The 22064-nt window shown below is 44.9% G+C and overlaps 1 protein-coding gene across 1 annotated transcript in view; it reads left to right on the plus strand.

Moving 5' to 3' along the window:
* Positions 1–22064, plus strand: part of LOC147672927 (MAM domain-containing glycosylphosphatidylinositol anchor protein 1-like) — a 157573-nt gene that overhangs the window by 131575 nt on the left and 3934 nt on the right. Inside the window, exon 4 of the mRNA XM_086947915.1 lies at positions 2155–2307. Coding sequence (XP_086804041.1) covers positions 2155–2307 — 153 coding nt within the window. The remainder of the gene's footprint in view (positions 1–2154; positions 2308–22064) is intronic.

Genomic DNA, 22064 nt, shown 5'->3' on the forward strand with positions numbered 1-22064 from the left:
GTTGCCTTCTCAGTTTCATACATTTGATTTAACTATGCTTAGTTGGATTCAATTTACTTTGTGTGCGTTTTACTTTATGTCTTCAAAACATTAATACTTAACTCAAAATATTCTGCAAAGTTAGTTAAGAAATTATGCAAATATTTTCTGCATAGATAATTTTTGTTGTTGTTATTTAGGCTCACAAAAAATACTTAACATTGTGATGTATAAGATCACTTACTGAAATATAACCATCCGCGCCCTAACCCAAAAATAAGACTTATCTTAAGAACCGTTCATACAAACTGGACTTTTTGTTTGCATAAGAGTCTTAATCTATTGTTTTCAATGCATTTCTTTAAATGTAAACACTGCATGTTACACAAACTATTGGCATTGTGAATAACAATCCCTTTTATTTATGTTTTACAAAACCTTCATGCAGTGCGTACACACACACTTTATACTTATAGTCGTTGCTTATGAAAAGCAACGCTAGCAATAACTGCGCCTCTTTTACTGCCAGCCTTGCTTCTCATAAGTAGAGACTATAAGTAAGAAGTGTGTGTATGTTTGCATGTTTTCAAAACACATAAATAAAAGGCATTGTCATTTACAATACCAATAGCTCAGACTCTCGCAAATGCGAGACCTATTGCATTGCACATGCTTGTTTGATTGTGCAGTGCAAATTTGCTCATCCAGATTGGCAGACTCTAGTGGATGGATGAAGCTGCCTTGAGGAAGCCTTTGTTAAGGTGAAACGCTTTGGCTGTGCTTATGTTTTTCAATGGAGAACCCAAGGCACTATGCAGTGCAGACCAGGGCACCCAATGAAAGGTGCACTGCAGTGCAGATCAGGGCACCCAATGAAAGGTGCACTGCAGATGAAACAGGACACTGCATGAAAGGTGCACTGCAGTGCAGACCAGGACACTCTATGAAAGGTGCACTGCAGTGCAGACCAGAGCATCCAATGAAAGGTGCAATGCAGAGGAAACAGTACACTGGATGAAAGGTGCACTGCAGTGCAGACCAGAGCATCCAATGAAAGGTGCAATGCAGAGGAAACAGTACACTGGATGAAAGGTGCACTGCAGTGCAGACCAGAGCATCCAATGAAAGGTGCAATGCAGAGGAAACAGTACACTGGATGAAAGGTGCACTGCAGTGCAGACCAGAGCATCCAATGAAAGGTGCAATGCAGATGAAACAGTACACTGGATGAAAGGTGCACTGCAGTACAAACCAGGATACTCAATGAAAGGCACAATGTGGTGCAGACCAGGGCACCCAATGAAAGTTGCACTGCAGCGCAGACCAAGGCACACAATGAAAGGTGTACTGCAGAGGAAACAACAGACTGTATGAAAGGTGTCCTGCAGTGCAGACCAGGATACCCAATGAAAGGTGCACTGCAGTGCAAACTAGGGCACCCAGTGAAAGGTGCACTGCAGAGGAAAAGGGACACTGTATGAAAGTGCACTGCAGTGTGGACCAGGACACTCAATGAAAGGCACAATGAATTGCAGACCATGGCACCCAATGAAAGGCACACTAAATGCAGACCAGCACACTCAATGAAAGGTGCACTGCAGCACAGACCAGGACAGCGGGCCCAGTCTGTGGTTTTGCGTCAGATGTTATCATTATAACAGATGAGGGAAGAGAAGTTGTGTTACTAAAAGGCTCCACCTATGAGAAGGCTGAGAGACACAGAGAGCTGTTTGCACAGAGCTTTTGCCTTAGGATGACTCCTGAAAACACCCACCCACCTAGCTTTCGTGGACAATAGATTTAGTGTGAATGTGTCCCAGAGCACACAAGATGTTGCAGGGCGACCCACTGTCACCCTAAGGCTGAGCCGGGGAGTCAGTTCCGATAAGGATGCATACAAGTATGGCACCTCAAAAACCTACAGCATGGTCACTGCAAAGAACACAGACAGACCTCTTCATGTTACTGTCTCTGGACTCTTCTGTGTATAGGCTGTGATTTAGCAGCAACAGCCCCCAGTAGCATGCTATAGTAGTTCACTGGCTGCTGGTGACTGAAGAACTGAGATGGGGCATAGGGTTGCAGGACCCACAGTGAGTGAGTGTGATATGATGAACCCTTGTTCAGGAGCCCTGAGAGCAGCACTGACAACCTTGTTTTTTTTAACTCTCTTAGATAACACCTGTCGCTTTGAAGACGAGAAGATTTGTGGATTTGCTCAGGATCAGATGGACAACTTTGACTGGACCCGCCAGAACGCCTTGACCCAGAACCCCAAGCGGTCAGCCAACACCGGCCCAGCCACCGACTTCAGCCAGACACTCGAAGGTATGGATTCATTTTGTTGTGTTGTTGGTAAAAGTGCTTCTTCCTCCCCTGATGCGTCGTGTGACATGTCAGGTCCTGAAGAATGACGTGTCATAGTCGCGAGGTCTGTTGTAGGTCTGAAGGCGCAACCTCCCAGAGGCTGAGTCACAGGCCCCCAGGGTCCAGCAGGCAACAACCTGCATCTTAAGGACATGAAGACACAAACATGGACACAGGCACAAACACATCAAGGCACCTGGAGGTTGATCTGTCCAAGGGCTTTACCTATTCTGTGTCTATGGAAAAAGAAGTTGATGCACCAGGGCCTTCCATCCACTGGGGAGAACAGAGCCTCCCCAGGGGGTCAGTGAACACATCGAAAAAGTTTCAACATGAGTACACTCACCTAGATCAGTGGAAGGTCACCAACCCGCCCTCCATTCGGAGACTTCTCCTTTGGGAATCCGGTCTCTTGAAGACAGTATCCACTTCTGCGGCTCTAACAATACCAAGAGGACAAGAAACTGGTGACTGTCGTTCTATAAAGCATGGAACACAAACTTGCTGTTTATTATGTAGCTATGCGACTTGGAGGACTCCGCATGCACACTGATGCCGTCAAGGAGAGACTGAGCTCCCCCCACAGAAGAGGACTGCTTCAGATGTTATATCAGTCATCGGCCTCACTTTTAAGGGTCTTCTCCCTGACAAGCTTCTGGTTAGGAAGTCACTGGAGGTTCAATGCTAAGGCGAAATGTGGCGTGTGGCAGTTGGGTTGAAGGTGCTGGACCAGTTAAGTATTTGCCGGCATGAACGAGTACTCAATTCTCAACGAGGAGCGGAACTATATATATATAGCCTTATTGCCCGCTGCCGAGGGCTAAACATGTTGTTAAAGGCCCTGAACCCGAGTTATAGGCCTGAGCCACATGCGAGGGCCTATAACAAGGGAGAGGGCCTTTAACAACTGATATAGCCCAAGGCAGAAGGGCGAAAAGGCTATTAGAACATTTCACCCACTGAGGGTAGGATGTTCTAAATTAAAAAGGGAGAAACAAAAAGACAAATAATGGAAGGTGGCAGCGGAAGCCATTATAGGCCTGGAACTACTCAATGGAGCTCTCAACCTTCCAATGTACTAATAATGGGTATATTTAACCCCTTCCCTCCTATTCAAGGAGGTCATGTAATGCACTAGAGTTTTTGATGGCAGTGGTGCATGTGTGGGAATGAAACAACTGTGATGATGATGCAACCTGATGTTGTGCATCGGATTGTGCAAATGAGGGACCTTGTAGGGTTTATTGCGTGATATCTTAGTACTTCGGGTCATTCCGGTGTATGACATCTCTAGCTAGCCCTAGCTTCAGTCGTAATTTTGGTTCAGCCAATTGTGGCTTGTGCTTGGCTTGGGCGATACTATTCTTTATCAGATGTCGGCCTCAGCTGATGACTTCCAATCTTCCTGCAGCAGTGAGTTGTAAACAATGGTATGCATAATGTGAAGCAGCGGGTGCAAGTGGAAGGATACGCGAGCTGTCAGCAGGTATTGCGGGCAGCATGGGCATGGGTGCCGCAATGCATGCCATCCTGACGGAGACCTGCATACATGGTTGTTGCATTGTCTGTGCCAAGCGCGGTGCTCCAATCCCATTCACTCAGTGCACTGCGATCCTACGCTAAGATCGAAAGGAGACTGACTGCTCGTTCTCTAGAAACAGGCATCACAGATGGTGGCGTAAGGGTCAATGGTGGCCAGGTTTTTAATTTTCACCTATTATGTTGCCAAGGTGCTGTGTGTGAGAATGGTGGCTACTTTATTTATTTCCATTGGTTGACTCTTCATGCTGTTCCAGTGGTGGAGCTGGGGGTCATGTGCAGTATTCTGAGCACCTCCAGCTGTAACTGGAGGGTTTGGTGTGGCCTGAAGTGGAGTTTCTGTTCTGGACTAGTTCACGCCATTGACCCTAGTGCTGCTTGAGGCTCGACGGTTGGCCCTTTTACAATGGGTTTACTATCCACCTGGCGCAGCTCTATTCTCACCAATGGAAGGAAGGTCCTGATGCGTCAACTCATTTCTCCATAGACACAGAAGAGGTAAAGCCCTTCGATACATTAACCCTCAGGTCACTTTACGGCATTGTCGGTGGCCAAAAGGTCTTAGAATTTACTGGCCAGGGTTGAGCTCACAGATATATGACATGAGTCCATTAGAGACAAATTAATGGTATTCACGTCAAATCATAAGGTTCAGGATAAAAGAAAAGCAAAAAAGAAATCCACCTTTGACAGAAGTCCATGAGTTTGAAAATTAGAGGAATGATGATGCGACTGGTGGTGTGCACGATGTGAGGTCATTATAAATCATGGAAGTTAGTTACATTATGGAGAAACTGTAAATAAAGTGAAATTTTCAACATGATCAAGTGCAAATTGCCAATTTTTGGAGAGGGAATGTCTTCTGCGTGGCACTGTAAGTAAATAGTTTATTGTGTAGTTAATTAAAACCATTACAATATTCCAAGGCATAATATAACACATATTACTTTCAAATGCTATAAAAAAGATTAAATATATACAGTAAATATCAAATTTAAAAGTTAATTTGCGATTTAACATGATCCGCAGATGTTGAGACATTATTCTTTCTTCAATTTCTCAAGGTGGGTTAAAAATTTGAGTATTTGACAAATTAATTGTGGGTCCTTTGAATCCATAGTCATTAATATTGCCGATCTGCAGGTACGAATGCCTTTTTCATTAAACTTCCTCTTGAGCAAATCCTGACGGCTGCGCCCTAGCCCCGGGCAGATACATATCAAATGCATAAAATCCTGAACTGCTGCTCCACATAGATCGCAATGTTTTCGGCCTGGGGTCCTCCACATCGGTTGATCCCCATGCGCGACTCCAAATTCTTAGGGACCTATTAGGATGTCATCCTAGCGGGGAATGGGACCGCCCCCATAAGGGCGAGGGTCCCGTGGGGGGTATTAGGATGTGCCCGTCACAGTGGCGGGCACATCCTGCATTTTTAGTATTGTGGCGGGCAGTGCTCTCTGCACCGCCCGCTACAATGCTAAAAATGCATTACAGCATTTGCATAAACAAAGCGGCAGGCGCCGCGCGGTGCCTGCTGCTTTGTTTATGCAAATGAAGGGGGTTACCACAGGTACCCCCCCGTGTGCACCCCCCACCTCTCCTTCACGCTGGGGGCACACAGGGGGCCCCCAGAGTGAAGACCGCATGCCTTTCCATGGCGGCATCCCTGCCACGGAAAGGCCTCTGATTTGGGATATCCTAATATGGCTGGTGGTGTCTATTAGACACCGCCACCATATTAATCCTTTCCTGCCCCGGCCGCAAGGCGACCAGGGCGGAAAAGCGCTGGACGGTCTTTCAGTCCGCCACAGTCCCCCCGCCCTTCTAATATGGCGGAGGGAATTCAGGACAGGATGTCGGGCAAATTGCCCACCGAGGCCAGCGGTGGCTATCGCCAGCCTGGCGGGGGCAATCCGCCCGACACCCTAATTGGGCCCCTTAGTTTTCAGATGCAGTGGGAATGTTAGGGCCAGATATGCTGCTGGCTCAGACCTCTTCTATGCTTGTAAAACCATCCATGCATGCGCACGTCGGCTTAGAATTGCTTTGTCTTCAATTAATGAGTGAGCTTTTGCAGCTTTCTTCATGAGCTTTTGAAAAGATGTCCATGGTAGGTTCCGTTGCCAGTGGGCCTCCATCTTAGTTATTTTCAGTGAGGAATTTAAATATTTTGCCTAATGTGATTTGGATCATTTTGCAGACCTTCCCAGAGTGCAGAGTTGATATCTAGATCCCGATTCAGCCATGTTTTGTACCAAAATGTAATTGTGTCATATCTTTTGTGTAGTTGTTGTTGTTGTAATCCAAACTCGAGGCATACTTGGGCAGGCGAGGCATCGCATGGCAAGTGGAATACTCTTTTGTAGACTCGTGTTTGAATTTTGTCTAATAATAGCGTGCTTTTCTCGTGATGAACCACACTTCCATATGCAATAGTCTGTAGTAGTTTTGCCTTGATGACTGCAAGAAGTGGGCCCTTGTCTTGACTGTGCATTGCTTGTGTATCTGGTACCCTGACTTTTATTTACTGTAATCTGACATGTGGGCAGATGTCTAAACCTATCCTTGACTCTGTGAGGTCCAGGACCTGCCTTGTGGCCGGTAGGGCTGGACCAAGTGTACCTCCCTATTAGACAGAGGATTATTGCCGAGGGTGCGGCACATGAAATGAAGGTGGAGGCAGAGTACCTTGTTTTCAGATTGATCGTGTGACCAGACCTTTTCTCTGCATCAGTGAGAGAGTGGTCTTCTGGCCTGCTCATATAAAGTTCATGTGTTAAGTGAATGTCCGAAAGATTACGCTGACACTCTGTCCGTATATCAAGCGCATAGGTAGTGTATGTGTAGCTCAGATGGAGTAGTAGGGCTCTGTGTACATAGGAGTATGAGTACTGAAGCCAGTGGGATCCATTTTCGGTGCCCATAGGATGCTATGACACAAGATGGAGGCTAAAGACAGCTTATGCAGTCAGTGGAAGTGCATTGTAAGCATTCCTGCCGCTGGTGGGTTCTGAAATTGAAGACAGTGGGTCTACAGCCCCCATCTAAATAGTGTGCATTCAAATGGCACACAGACTCTCCCCACTTTTTCCAGTTCCACGTTTTTCATGACCAAGGGAGTGCTCAGAGTACTCTGAGCAGACCACCCAGCTTTAGCTTTTACACAAATGGATATTTCTCAGCGGAGTCAACTCAAGTGTGACATGCCCGCGCTTTTCAATGGAAGTAGAAAGTGTCTCCATGTGGTCCGCATCATTATTGATTTTGCTTAATTTCTAGGTTCGAGCCTGTGACCGCACATGAATATGAACTCTCGCTAGCTCGACTGTTTTGTATGCGGTATTGGGCTTGCAACCTACCCATTGCTTACCATTTGTTGGAGTCTGTGCCACTCTGCTTTGCTGCATCCTAAATGCCCAGCAGAGGCCATGTGTCACTTCTGTTCCTTTCTCTAGTGCATGGACCAAGCACAGGCTCATTACATTTAAGTGGTGTTTGTTCGCGAATTGCGACTTGATTGAAGTGTCATTTTTGTAACTAATGTTGCTACTTTTCCCTCCCACCCATAACTTCTCCATGTTGCTATCCCCTTCTCCCCATTCCTCTATTCTTGCTTGTCCATACTCCCTGACCCCCATCCTTGCTTGCCCATCCCGCTCTTCCACCTGAAAATAAAAATCGCAATGATGCTGCTCCAGTGCTGACTGCGTCAAAGCGCTTTTTTTATAACTTTACTTTTAACTGTTCTGCACAGCCACCTGCTGTACAACATGGCTAAAAGGCCACGATCGGTCGGTGGGTGCGCTTGGCCCTTTGCCAGTCTGATAAGTCGGTGTATATGTATTGTCCGACTCAGGTCCAGGGGCGTTCCACTTGGTCTGTGTCTGCTTCCTTGGCTGAAGCGGCTGGTGTATTTTCATCCTGGAACTTTGTAGGGCGGCCCTCATGTAGGGCAGTCGCATCATACTGTTATCACCTCAATGTCTTACATGCCTCTGTGGGCAATTTTGCTGTTGCTGTTCTGAACGCTGCTTTGTCTCAGACTTTGTTTTTGATTCAACTTTACAAAGTGCATGGATCCCTGGTGTCCTGCTCTTTCTTGGTGTTTGGGCTTGTCAGGTCCTCACTAATGTAAGGACTGGGACAAATGAGGGGGCAATGGGTCGTTTTTACTCACCGGTAATCTTCATTACACCGGAAAGGTGCTCGCCATCCCAGTCCTGCTTCCTCAATACCGCTATGGTTGTGTCTGGTCTTGTTACTTACAAGCATGGCGGTGAATGGGAGGGGTTTTTATAGTATTGTAGATGGGCTGTCGGGAGGCGGGTCGCCTCATTAGTGTAAGGACTGGGACTAGGAGGACCTTAATTGCGATAATGAAGATTACCGGTAAGTAACGACACATTATTCGCTGCATCGGAACTATTGACACAGCACATTTTCTTGCCCTCAGAGCCTGCATGCTCTAAATGCATTTTGTGACACCAACAAGCAGTAAGTGGCCAAAGTACCTTGCGGATTCCATGCTACCAATAACGGGTACCTCCTTCTGTGCAACGCCAGTCACACACGGTGTTGTGACTACGACCCCAAAGATGACAATTCCCCCCACTTCATCTGCCTCTGGCATTGCTTATAGCACTGGATGCAGACACAGAAGACAGATTCAGCACCCACATTCATACAGCCTGTCCATTGCAGTGCCCAGCTGCACACGAACAGGGGATGCTCCTCCCAGATCCCTCACATTTGCTCTCAGACACAACTCACTACTTCCTTGTGACACCCTCCCCTCTTGAATAAGTGACTGTACACATTTCACCACATTATAAATTGCATCTTTCACTAGGTTTACGTTTGCACTGAGATACTGGGCCCTGATGAAGCGTATAGGTATCTCTCTGTTTTCATGATCATGATATACATTGTCAGCTTGGTGTAGCCGTGGGGATAACTACTCCTGCACAATTGGTATCATGTGCTCACCGCAGACACGTAACCCTCTCTGTAAATAGCATATCTTGAGCTCAGTGCAGCCAGACACAGACTGTAAACAATGCATTATTCATAGGGCGCTCTTAGTGCGGTCGGACATAGGCCGCACATACTGGAATAGTGCACCCTGACACACACACACACACACACACACACACACACACACACGCACGCACACACACAGAGTACAAAACGGCACCATTTATGTGCCTAATTCCACCTCACACACACACAATACACCCTGCAGTTTGTGCATCATATGGCAATCTTCCTAACGCAGCCTGGCATGCGTACAAATGCAGTAAACGCTGCACTACATGCATCACGTGTTAATAGCAGCTGGACACAGATTCAGACCGATGCAGGATGTTTATCGAGTGCATTGTACAACATTACACACGCACACACACACACACCGACACACACACACACACATTCCTAACGCAGCAGGGCGTTGTGGTATCTTGGAGGGTCCCCCCAATGATGACAGGACTCTCGATATCTTCAAACAGGTACCTTTATTTTCTGTTCTCCCTCCAACTCCTCCATCTGGGTTGGGTGAGCGCCAAGATACTCCTTGGAGTGAAAGTTGCGCGATAGAAATATCTTTTACATTACATTACATTACATCACAGATACTGAGAGTCTCAAAGGAATGATATCATGTGATCTTTGACCAACACGGTGGTCCAGTGAAAGTAAACATGTTTGTTGCAACAAGTCCACGAAGATTGTGCAAACCAAGACAGTTTACTAGAGGAAAACTAAAGGCTATAGAGAAATCAATCAATCGATCATAGCATTTGTAAAGCACACTACTTACCCGTGAGGGTCTCAAGGCGCTGGGGTGGGGAATTCTGCTACTGCTCGAAGAGCCAGGTCTTGAGGAGTCTTCTGAAGGTCAGCAGGTCTTCGGTCTGCCACAGGCGGATGGGGAGGGTGTTCCAGGTCTTGGCGGCCAGGTGGGAGAATGATCTGCCGCCTGAGTTCGCTTTCCGGATGCGGGGGACTGTGGCGAGGGCGAGGTCGGCGGAGCGGAGCTGGCGGGTGGGGGCGTAGAAACTGAGTCGTCTGTTGAGGTACGCTGGTCCGGTGTTGTGGAGTGCCTTGTGTGCGTGGGTGAGGAGCTTGAAGGTTATCCTCTTGTTGACGTGGAGCCCGTGCAGGTATTTTAGGTGGGGTGTGATGTGGCTGCGGCGAGGGATGTCGAGGATCAGACGTGCAGAGGCGTTCTGGATGCATTGAAAGACCATTAATTTTAAAATCGACTCTGTCTTGAAGGAGGGAGGTGGGAGAAATGGAAGGAAATAGGTCATTTGAGAAAGGGGGGCCAGCGGGATGCCTAAAAACGGCATAGAGTATAGAGTAAACCATTGGTATGGAGTAATCCATGGGCATAGAGTGAATCATGGGTATAGAGAGGACCATGGGTATAGAGTATTCATTGGCATAGAGTAAACCATGGGTATAGAGTAAACCATTTGTATAGAGTAAACCATTTGTATAGAGTAAACCATGGGTATAGAGTAAACCATTGGTATAGAGTAAACCATAATTTTAGAGTAAACCATTGCTATAGAGTAACCCATGTGTATAGAGTAAACCATGTGCATAGAGTATCCCATTGGTGTTGAGTAGACACAGAGCTTTTCATAAAACTGGCCCCACAATTCTCCAAAGGAAAATTGACTTCTACGTTCCCAATAGGAACCTAAGATCGAATCACTCAGCTCTGGCCAAATCTAAGCGCATCCACAAAGCAAGAACGGGCGGACGCGCCTTCTCATATCTGGCAGCCAAAAGGTGGAATGAGCTACCTGTAGACCTCAGACACACCATAAACTACCTTCAGTTCCGCCAAAAATTAAAAACTCACCTCTTCCCAAAAAATTAATCCCCCAGCATAGCCCTCAGCAGTCTCCCTCGTTTTATAGCGCCGTGATACCCCATGGGATGAGTGTTGCGCTTTATAAATACTGGAAATAAAGAAAAATAAACCATGAGTATAGAGTAAACCCTGGTTATAAAGTAAATCATGAGTATAGAGTAACCCATTGGTATTGAGTAAGCCATGGATATAGAGTAAACCTTTGATATAGCGTAAACCATTGGTGTAGAGTAAACTATGAGTATAGAGTAAACATGAGTAAAGAGTAAACCATGAGTTTAGAGTAAACCATGAGTATAGAGTAAACATGAGTAAAGAGTAAACCATGAGTTTAGAGTAAACCATGAGTATAGAGTAACACATAATTTTAGAGTAAATCATTGGTATAGAGTAACCCATGAGTTTAGAGTTAACCATGGATATAGAGTAACCCATGGGTATAGAGTAACCCATGAGTTTAGAGTAAACCATTGGTATAGACTATTCCATTGGTATTGAGCAAACCATTGGTATAGAGCAAACCCTTGGTATAGAGCAAGCCCTCAGCATAGAGCAAGCCCTTGGTATAGAGCAAGCCCTTGGTATAATGTAACCCATTGTTATAGAGTAAACCATGTGTATAAAGCAAACTATTGGTATAGAGTAACCTATTGGTATTGAGCAAACCATTGGTATAGAGCAAGCCCTTGGTATAGAGCAAGCCCTTGGTATAAAGTAAACCATGAGTATAGAGTAACTGATTGGTATTGAGCAAACCATTGGTATAGAGTAACCCATTGTTATGTCTATCGCCCTCCTCCCTCTGTCGCCCTCCTCCCTCTGTCGCCCTCCTCCCTCTGTCTGTCTCCCTCCCTCTGTCGCCCTCCTCCCTCCCTCTGTCTGGCTCCCTCGCTCCCTCTGTCTGTCTCCTTCTGTCTCCCTCTTTCTCCCTCTGTCTCCGTCCCTCTGTCTCCCTCCCTCTGTCTCTGTCCCTGTGTCTCCCTACCTCTGTCTCCCTCCCTCTCTCCCTCCCTCTGTCTCCCTCCGTCTCCCTCCCTCTGTCTCCGTCCCTGTGTCTCCCTACCTCTGTCTCACTCTGCCTCCCTACCTCTGCCTCCCTCCCTCTGTCTCCCTATCTCTGTCTCCCTCCCTCTGTCTGTCTCCCTCTGTCTGTCTGTCTCCCTCTGTCTGTCTCCCTCTGTCTGTCACCCTCTGTCTCCCTCCCTCTGGCTCCGTCCCGGTGTCTCCCTCCCTCTGTTACCCTCTGTCTCTCTCCCTCTGTCTTCCTCTGTCTCCCTCCCTCTGTCTCCGTCCCTGTGTCTCCCTCTGTCTGTCACCCTCTGTCTCCCTGCCTCCGTCTCCCTCCCTCTGTCTCCCTCTATCTGTCTCCCTCAGTCTGTCTCCCTCCCTCTGTCTGCCTCCCTCTTTCTGCCTCCCTCTTTCTGTCTCCCTCTTTCTGTCTCCCTCTGTCTGTCTCCCTCTGTCTGACACCCTCTGTCTGTCACCCTCTGTCTCCGTTCTTCTCCCTTTCTCTGTCTCATTCCCTCTCCCTTTCTCTGTCTCATTCCCTCTCCCATTCTCTGTCTCCCTCCCTCTCCATTTCTCTGTCTCCCTCTGTCTAGCTCCCTCTGTCTGTCTCCCTCTGTCTGTCACCCTCTGTCTCCACCCCTCTCCCTTTCTCTGTCTCCCTCTGTCTCCCTCCCTCTGTCTCCCTCCCTCCCTCTGCCTGACTCCCTCTGTCTGTCTCCCTCTCTCTGTCTCCCTCTCCCTTCCTCTGTCTCCCTCCCTCTGTCTCCGTCCCTCTGTCTCCCTCCCTCTCCCTTTCTCTGTCTCCCTTTCTCTGTCTCCCTCTCTCTGTCTCCCTACCCCTCCCTCTCTTTCCCTACCTCCCTTTCCCTCCCTCCCCCTCTGTATCCCTCCCTTTCCCTCCCTCCCTCCCTCTCCCTCTGTCTCCCTCCCTCACCCTCTATCATCTCACCATGCCTGTGTGTGACCGGGCTGAGACAGCTTCCAGGGCACACACACACACATAGCCGCACCCGAGCACTTCACAGGTCTTTAAAAGACCATGTGCATGTTAATGAGGCTTTGTTGTGTTTCACCTCTTCTTAGGCCCCTGCATCTCCCCTCTAACACTGGAATTGCCCGTCCCCCACAGAGCAGCAGAGTCTCTCAGAGTTGTGCTGCTGCAACCAGCAGTGTTTGCAGACACAGATTTTTTTTTTAAAATCACGGGTACGATGTCTGCAAGGTCCGCGGGCCGCCAAGGAAGGCTTGCCAGGCAACTGGCGGCCCGTGGGCGGTACTATGAGTACCCGTGGTATAGAGTAACCCATTGTTATAAAGTAAACCATGAGTATAGAGTAACTGATTGGTATTGAGCAAACCATTGGTATAGAGCAAACCCTCAGTATAGAGCAAGCCCTTGGTATAGAGTAACCCATTGGTATAGAGTAAACCATGAGTATAGAGTAAACCCTGGGTATAAAGTAAACCCTTGGTATAGAGTAACCCATTGGTACAGAGTATACCTTGGGTATAGAGTAAACCATGGATATAGAGTAAACCATTGAGCTATTTTCAAAAAGAAGAGCACGATGAAGGACTGATATATTACATCCACTGAATTGTCTGTAAAAATGCCACCATAATCACAATAACAATGTTTTTCTTTCGCACAATGGCATTGTGCATAGAAAAGATACTCAAAGGTAACTCATTTGCAGAAAAAGATTCTGCAGGCATTTCCATAGGGCATAGGGAAGCTTCGCAAACTTGTAGAGAAAATCTCTGCATACATGTTCTAGCATGGCCGAGGTGAACCAGCGTGAACATGATCATGCTACTCCCTGAAAATGATCATGCTACTCCCTGAAAATGATCATGCTACTCCCTGAAAATGATCATGCTACTCTTTGAAAATGATCATGCTACTCCCTGAAAATGATCATGCTACTCCCTGAAAATGATCATGCTACTCCTTGAAAATGATCATGCTACTCCCTGAAAATGATCATGCTACTCTTTGAAAATGATCATGCTACTCCCTGAAAATGATCATGCTACTCTTTGAAAATGATCATGCTACTCCCTGAAAATGATCATGCTACTCCCTGAAAATGATCATGCTACTCCCTGAAAATGATCATGCTACTCCCTGAAAATGATCATGCTACTCCTTGAAAATGATCATGCTACTCATTGAAAATGATCATGCTACTCCCTGAAAATGATCATGCTACTCCCTGAAAATGATCATGCTACTCTTTGAAAATAATCATGCTACTCCCTGAAAATGATCATGCTACTCCCTGAAAATGATCATGCTACTCCCTGAAAATGATCATGCTACTCCCTGAACATGATCATGCTACTCCCTGAAAATGATCATGCTACTCCCTGAACATGATCATGCTACTCCTTGAAAATGATCATGCTACTCCCTGAAAATGATCATGCTACTCCCTGAAAATGATCATGCTACTCATTGAACATGATCATGCTACTCCTTGAAAATGATCATGCTACTCCCTGAAAATGATCATGCTACTCCTTGAAAATGATCATGCTACTCATTGAAAATGATCATGCTACTCCCTGAAAATGATCATGCTACTCCATGAAAATGATCATGCTACTCTTTGAAAATGATCATGCTACTCCCTGAAAATGATCATGCTACTCCCTGAAAATGATCATGCTACTCCCTGAAAATGATCATGCTACTCCCTGAACATGATCATGCTACTCCCTGAAAATGATCATGCTACTCCCTGAACATGATCATGCTACTCCTTGAAAATGATCATGCTACTCCCTGAAAATGATCATGCTACTCCATGAAAATGATCTTCCAATGCAAAAAGAATGTGCTCGGGTGAAACTACATTTAGAACATTCCCAAAGGTGAAAATATCGAATGTTACTTGTGAAAAATAACTTTAAACATCCATAATTAATTCTGGGATGAAGTGTATGCCTTGTAGACAATTATGGCAATGCAGAGCTTCAAACACTGTGCTGTCTCTGTGCCAGGGTGAAAGCTCCTGTGGCAGCCCGATCCAGCCCCATTTGCCGAATAACAATTGCACGGGGTTATGCTGCGAAGGCACAGTGGCTTCCATCTTTGGAGCTCTCCTCCGCGTACCACCAGATGCAGGTCCACACATCATACGATCCCGCTTGCGACGTGTCAGTGTAGCTGCACAATGGGTGGTCTGATGCCAAGCCTTGAGGGGTTCCTCAGAGCATCCAATAAGACCTCTGACAGAATGCTGGTACTGAGGTGCTTTCGGGATGATATATTGGTGAGGCAAGAGGTGAGATTGCATGCGCTCTTGATCAGCGACAGTTGTGATCGTGCAATGAAAAAAAAGAAGTCTGAGATAAAGGTCAGGAGCGTATCATATTTGGGTCAAACCGCACTGGAGGATGCACAGCAGCAGAAAAAGAGTTTTGATGAGTTTATCTGACAGAGTATGCCTCTCTTATATAAAGATACATGCTTTTCAATTTAAGGTCTGACAGAATAGTGTACTAGGTTTGTGCTATTTTTATCTGGCAAAAAAGTCCATGAGAGTGCTTCTAATAAACTGCTACAGGTTTCAAAGGAGTGAACAGTGTAAGCACAAGTTTGGTGAGTCATGGTGCCAATGATGTTCCCAACATGCAGGGATCAGGGGCACTCCAGTCATCAAGGGTTGAGCGGACAGGTACACTTGACAAATGTGTGACTATAGGGACATTCCATCCCTGAAATGTCCCTATAATGTCGATAAATTGACTTAGACATCAGTTAACCATACAAGGAAAAGGTCCTCAGTGTATGGTCTGTATGTAAATGTGCATGCTTTTCAAAAAAAACTTTGTGATTTATACCTGCCAATAGGCTGTTTTAAACTAGCAGGGAAAATGCAGGTCCTGAAGAAAGCCAATTGACCTTTCGGGGCAGTTTGTGGCTGAAACATTTCGACCGATTAGGCACTTGGGACCATTATATCCTAATATATTGTCACTTTTCTTACTTTTATTCGAGCCCCTGAACCTTTGCTATTAAATAACTTTTTAGGTTTCAGAGGTTATTTTAACTCACCGAGATCCCCTGCCTTCACTCACAGTGATCACAGAACTCCGCTTACAAACAGCTTATGTGTGTAAGTGAAGGTCCAATGATGAAGCAGGCAACAGGTGGTACATGTGAGTGAGGAACCTAATAAATAAATATTATATATATATATATATATATATATATATATATATATATATATATATATATATATATATATATATATATATATATATATATATATATATATATATATACATATATATATATATGTATATGTATATATATATGTATATATATATATATATATATATATATATATATATATATATATATATATATATATATATATATATATATATACACAGACAATCGACTACAAACAACCCTACATAGAAAAGCAACTGCAGGTAATACAACCCTGCACGCTTCCAGTCTCCATCCCATGCACACTATTGACAATATACCTTTAGGAGAAATTCTCAGAATCAAAAGAATTTGTAGCTCCAATGAAAACTTTCTCAAATGCGTTAAAGATTTGAGGATACGGCTTAAAGCTCGAGGGTATTCTGATAGGGTGTTTGATCGGGCTCTGGCGAGAGCCGACAAAAGACCTAGATCCTCACTATTTCCTCAATCTACTGAAAATGTTTCTGACATTGTTAATTCTAATGCGGAAATCTCTAATGAATGCCCGAGATTCATCACTGCATTTAGCTGTCAGGAGAGAAAGATCAGACAAATAATCAATCGTAATTGGCCTACTATTCTGACTGACACAGTGCTAGGAAATATGTTACCAAGCAAACCATTGGTAACGTTCCGCAGAGCACACAGCATGGGGACAGTACTGGATCAAAGTAGTCCTGAATTAAAACAAAAGGCAGTCTGGTTACAACCAACGCCGGGGTTTCGTAAGTGTTCCTCGTGTAGGGCTTGCCAATTTGGCACCAATAAAACCCACTACAGTACTCCATTTACATCAGTGGAGACTCCTATTGTTGGCAACCATACTTGCAAGACCGAGTATGCTGTATATGTCCTGACGTGCACCTGCGGCCTTAATTATATAGGCAGTACCAAGCAGCAGGTGCACGTCAGGATTTTGCAGCATATTAGGGCCATCTTACACTGTGACCAATCCTATCCGGTGGCTCGTCATTTTCAAAGCATACATAATAAAGATGTCAACAATCTATCTTATTATGTAGTAGCCTCAGTTCCCCCTCTCAGGCGCGGGGGTAATCGAGAACTCAAACTGAGGCAACTAGAATCTCGATTCATTCTTGAATATGACAGCAAATGGCCCAACGGTCTCAACAATACTGAAGACTTGAGAAACTTTCTCTAAAATCTCTTCCCCTGCTCATATACACCTTTGTTTTTTCCTCAGGTAGTCAGGTTCCCTGTTACCTAGAGTTGATTGCTCCATGAGTCTTGAGTTTTTGCTAACTGTTCCTGATTTTGTGCAGACTGTTCCTATGTCCTAAATCTCCTGTACTCCGTGGCTAGTCAAGTTCCTTGTTAGCCTCGGACACAGCAATTAATTACTCTTCACCTCCACATTTTAATCCACTTTTATCACTATTTAGAATTTTAGCACTTTTTATGGGTGTTGTTTATCTCTTTTTAACATGATAAAGTATTTTATACCTGCATAAAATGTTTTAAATTATGCTTTTTTTTAAAAAAAGACAAAATTGTGATTTTTCCTAATTGTCAAATTAAGCATTAATGCATTTCTTTACACAGGTTTTTTTTATCATGTTTTTACAATATTTTATATTGTGGTTATTCCTTGTAGCACGTGTGTTGGCACTTTATGTACAGTTAGACACTGATCTAGTTCAGCACTGTTATTTGCACTTTATCTTCAGCCTATTCCGATAACATTTAAATATTTTTACTATAGACTTAGAAATTTTGCATTATATGGATTTATCCAGTTATATTTTTTAAGATAACTGCTTTTAGTGACACTTTCATAAAAAGATTTTTAATGATGAAATGTCAATTTGCTATGGTTAAGTATTTAACTGGCATGTGTAAAATTTGTGTTTAAACTTATTTTGCGTATTTGCACGAAGAATGGGTATTTATAAACACAAGATTTTTTCTATGTCTATAGTCATATGACCGTTGGAAGGGCGGAGCTTATGTCACTCACCTAAAAACATTTAAAAACAAAAAAGCTGCGCTAGTTCTTTGCATGTGAACAAGGGCTCTTGAAGCCCGAAACGCGTATTGCCCTCCTGTTGTACCAACTGCAATAAAGCCAAGAACCTGTGAATTTCGTGGTCCGTCTCCTTCTCTGCCTGCCTCGCCGTTCTTGTGTAGTTCTGGAAGTGGCGTTTGTGGAGCGCATATATATATATATATATATATATATATATATATATATATATATATATATATATATATATATATATATATATATCTATATCTTGAAAGACGCCAAAGGCTTTTTCCCTTGCGGAAAATGCAAAGCCTGCGCCTCAAGCAAAAGGACTTTAACATACCGAGTCCCAGGTATAAAGAATGGTAGGAAAATAGCAAAGTTTATGTCATGTCAGTCTGACTTTGTTGTTTATTGCCTCATGTGCCCCTGTCAGTTACAGTATGTTGGGAGTACCATCAATCCTGTTAAGTTGAGAATTTTGGAACATATGCGGGCCATTGTGAATAAAGACATCACGTATCCAGTGGCCCGTCATTTCTCCCTTAAACATAACAGTGATAGAAACCTTCTTAGATATTTCTGTTTGGACTGAGTCGAGGAAAATCCCAGAGGGGGTAATAGATTACTTGCACTCAGAAGACTCGAGTCCCGGTATATCATAGACCTTGAGACGAAAGCACCTGGAGGCTTAAATTTGGGAGAAGAACTGGCCTCTCACCTGGGTTGAACATATGTGCAGTTCTATGCTATGACTTCCCGTCAAGTTGAGTACTGAATTTCCAACATAGACTAGACATTCTGTTAATTTGTGCTAAGGTTCTTTGGAATTGTTTTGTATGTTTTTGTTCTTGTTCTTTGTTTCTGTTGTGTGATGGATGCCTTCATCACCACTGAAATTATACTGGAGGATATGCTTAAATAGGTAACCACATTGTATGTTTTGCAGTCCATACAGGGGCTGCAATTGCCGATCCACGGCAAGATTTTTCCGACCTGTGCACTTTATACATACGGTGTTCATGTCGTAGGTTGGCTAGGTTCCAACATTATACTACTGTCTTAACCTTATGATATACTACATAAGATTAGTATTGGGTTTTTTGTTGACAGTAGGATAGCCGATACACGGCATTATTGTTGTTTGTGGTGTTACTATAAGCAAAACAGTATTATATATGTGACATTGAGACACTCTAAGATGGCGCCCCTTGCTGCGAAAAAGCATCAGTCCTTTGTTTGTTTCTATATGTGTTTGTAAACATTCATAATGGCGCTGCGCCCGTCTTGTGAGACGAAAACATTGAGAAAGGGAGGGCTCTCCCGAAACGCGTCTGTCCTGAATAAACTTGCCCTGTGAATACGAGCTGTGCCGTGCTTGCGAGTGCTTCTTTCTTCCTTTGACCCGGCTGGGCATTTTGAGGATTGTGGAGCATATATATATATATATATATATATATATATATATATATATATATATATATATATACACACACATACACACACACACAAATGTCCCTTGCTGGAGAAGGAGCGACCATTCAGCCGGTGCCGAGTCAAGGACAAGACTCGTTTAGACTTTTACAAAGCAATTTGAAATAAGTCACCGCACTCTTCTAGGATTTGGTTAAGCTTTATAATCCATCAAGGAAAAAACTTCCTCACCAAAGGTGCGGTGACTTATTTCAAATTGCTTTGTAAAAATATATATATATATATATATATATCAACGAAACTTCCTCCAAAAAGAATGAAGCAGGAGCCCAAGGGGGACATGGAAAACGGGCTTTATTAACTGTCAGGTAGTCCCAGTGGCGGTAGATGCATTTCGCCGTCGTGGCTTCCTCAGTACCCAACACTGGGAGCCTTCATCCGTCGTGTGTTCATCCTGCTGCCTCCGTTGAAGTACTGGCGTGATCCGCTCCTCCCCCTAGCAATAAGGCTCACCTGTTGGAGTCTGGTTCAGTTGGAGGACTACAACTCCCAGAAAGCCTAGTGATTGTGGCTATCCGGGTTGGTGAGGTGGGGAGGGGTGATGGAAATCTTCCTCGCGGTCACCAAAGCAGGACACGATGACCACTGTGGTGGGGTTAAGGCAGCCAGTCTCCCACGTCCCCTTATGTCGCCACTCCCAGCGTGCAGAAAGTCAAGGTTGCAGGGATCAGAAGTGCAGGTGCACAGAGTCCCAAACGAGGCAATGCCTCTCTGCTCCGTATTCTCTGCAGGCGGGGCGGGTGCCGGACTATCCCTCCCGGGAAACAGTGGACGCCAAGCAAGGCGAGTTACCAGCAGCTGTCCGGGTCCCAGAAACGTGGCGGTGCTCCTGATATATAAATAACTCTACGCTTGTCTCGGATGCCCTACCACCTCCAGAACAAAGGGCGCGTCAGCGTAGCAGACCTCCAAAACCCGGTCCAAAACATACTCCAATCTTCCAACCAAGGTAAAGTCGACGCCGTGTCGTTCAGCTTCAAATTGCTTTTATTTTCAGCTGTTTGGCATGTCAGACGCGTTTCGCCTGCCCAGCAGGCTTGCTCACTAACATTCGCGTAAAGTTTTCTTAGCAAATTTAACTGACAGTGTTTCTGTGTCACGTGCTCAATACAATCATAGAAGGTGAGAACAGACTCGTAGTTTGTTATACAACGAACCTCACTGAAACACGCTGTGTTACCAGCGCACATGGATTATAATCAATTAATACAATGAATAATGGCTCAAGTTAAAGTCATATTCACAATTATTTGGCCATTTGAAATAACAAATACCTTTTATGTCATATTAACGACAAAAGACAAAATTCATTGAAGTTCCACCTACGCATGGCACAATCTTTCACTTCCCTCATTGGTTGAATTTCATACACTACAAATTATTTCATGTCAGAAATAAACGCCCCACCATTGCATTGAAAACTTGCGCTGATGCCCGTGTATTGCATCTATTGAGGTTCATATTAAATTGTACAATTAATACATGGCAGATCGTACCATTGCATGCCATTACCTGCCCCAGTGGACTGCAACACACAATGTCCCATCACATCCATTGCAGTGCAAACAATTATTATAAATGGAAATCTGAACAAATATTATGTTTGCGCCTATACCTGCTGTGTAAATGTAATGTATGTAAATGTATAGGCATTTATATAGCGCACTACTTACCCGTAGGGTCCCAAGGCGCTTCGACCGCTGCGAAACCCTTCCTGGCTTCCCTGAGAGATGGTCCCTTAATGGGTATCTCCAGGGTGAGACCAGGCATCCCCGGCGGTCTGGTGGGGCCGTTAGTGAAGATGAGGCAAGCTAATGCCCAGAGTTGCCGAGTGTGATCGCTGATCAGAGTGGGCACCGAGGCGAGAGAATTATCGAGTCCGCTGACCCTGGTCCAGAAACCTGCCGCGCCGGGAATCGAACCCTGGTCCCGGGCCGTCCTCTGCTCTCGGGTCTGCCGCCTCTAACCAGTGAGCCACACTACTTCACTCTCTCTCTTTGTCTCTATGCACTCTGTGTTACACTTGCTTTATACCTTATGTAACTACTTGCAATTATTGCATTCGGGTCCCGCCCCAGTGGGCTTAGCATGACTGATGGCAGTTAAAAATTGCCGGATCACATGTATACATCTACCAACCTAAGTGTTCTCCCCATTTAAGTGCTTATCATGAAAGTGCTACATTTAAAAATATACAGTCAGGGAAGCAGCTACACAAGTATGGAAATCTTCCTCCATGTTCAGTCCTACGGGGGCCTTGGTGTTTAATCTGATGATGTAGCTCGACTCGAGCCTTCTCAGAGGTTTTTGTCGATCGCCTCCCCTTATGCTCATAGATACAGCGTCCATCACACAGTACGTAAGACCTTGCACATTATTGTTGTGGCATTTGTTGAAATGCCTGGAAACAGGGTAGGTTTTATCACCATTCTTGATTGCACGCAAGTGCTGCAACACACGTTTATGAACTGGGAGAATTGTTCTGTCCACGTACCACAAGGGCACTGAAGCACGTAGACAGCAAACTCTGTCTTGCATGAGAATTGTCCTTTGATTTTCTGTTCCTTTTTGCCAAAGCC

The sequence above is a fragment of the Lissotriton vulgaris genome, unplaced genomic scaffold (assembly GCF_964263255.1).
Source record: "Lissotriton vulgaris unplaced genomic scaffold, aLisVul1.2 SCAFFOLD_3404, whole genome shotgun sequence".
Classification (NCBI taxonomy): Eukaryota; Metazoa; Chordata; class Amphibia; order Caudata; family Salamandridae; genus Lissotriton; species Lissotriton vulgaris.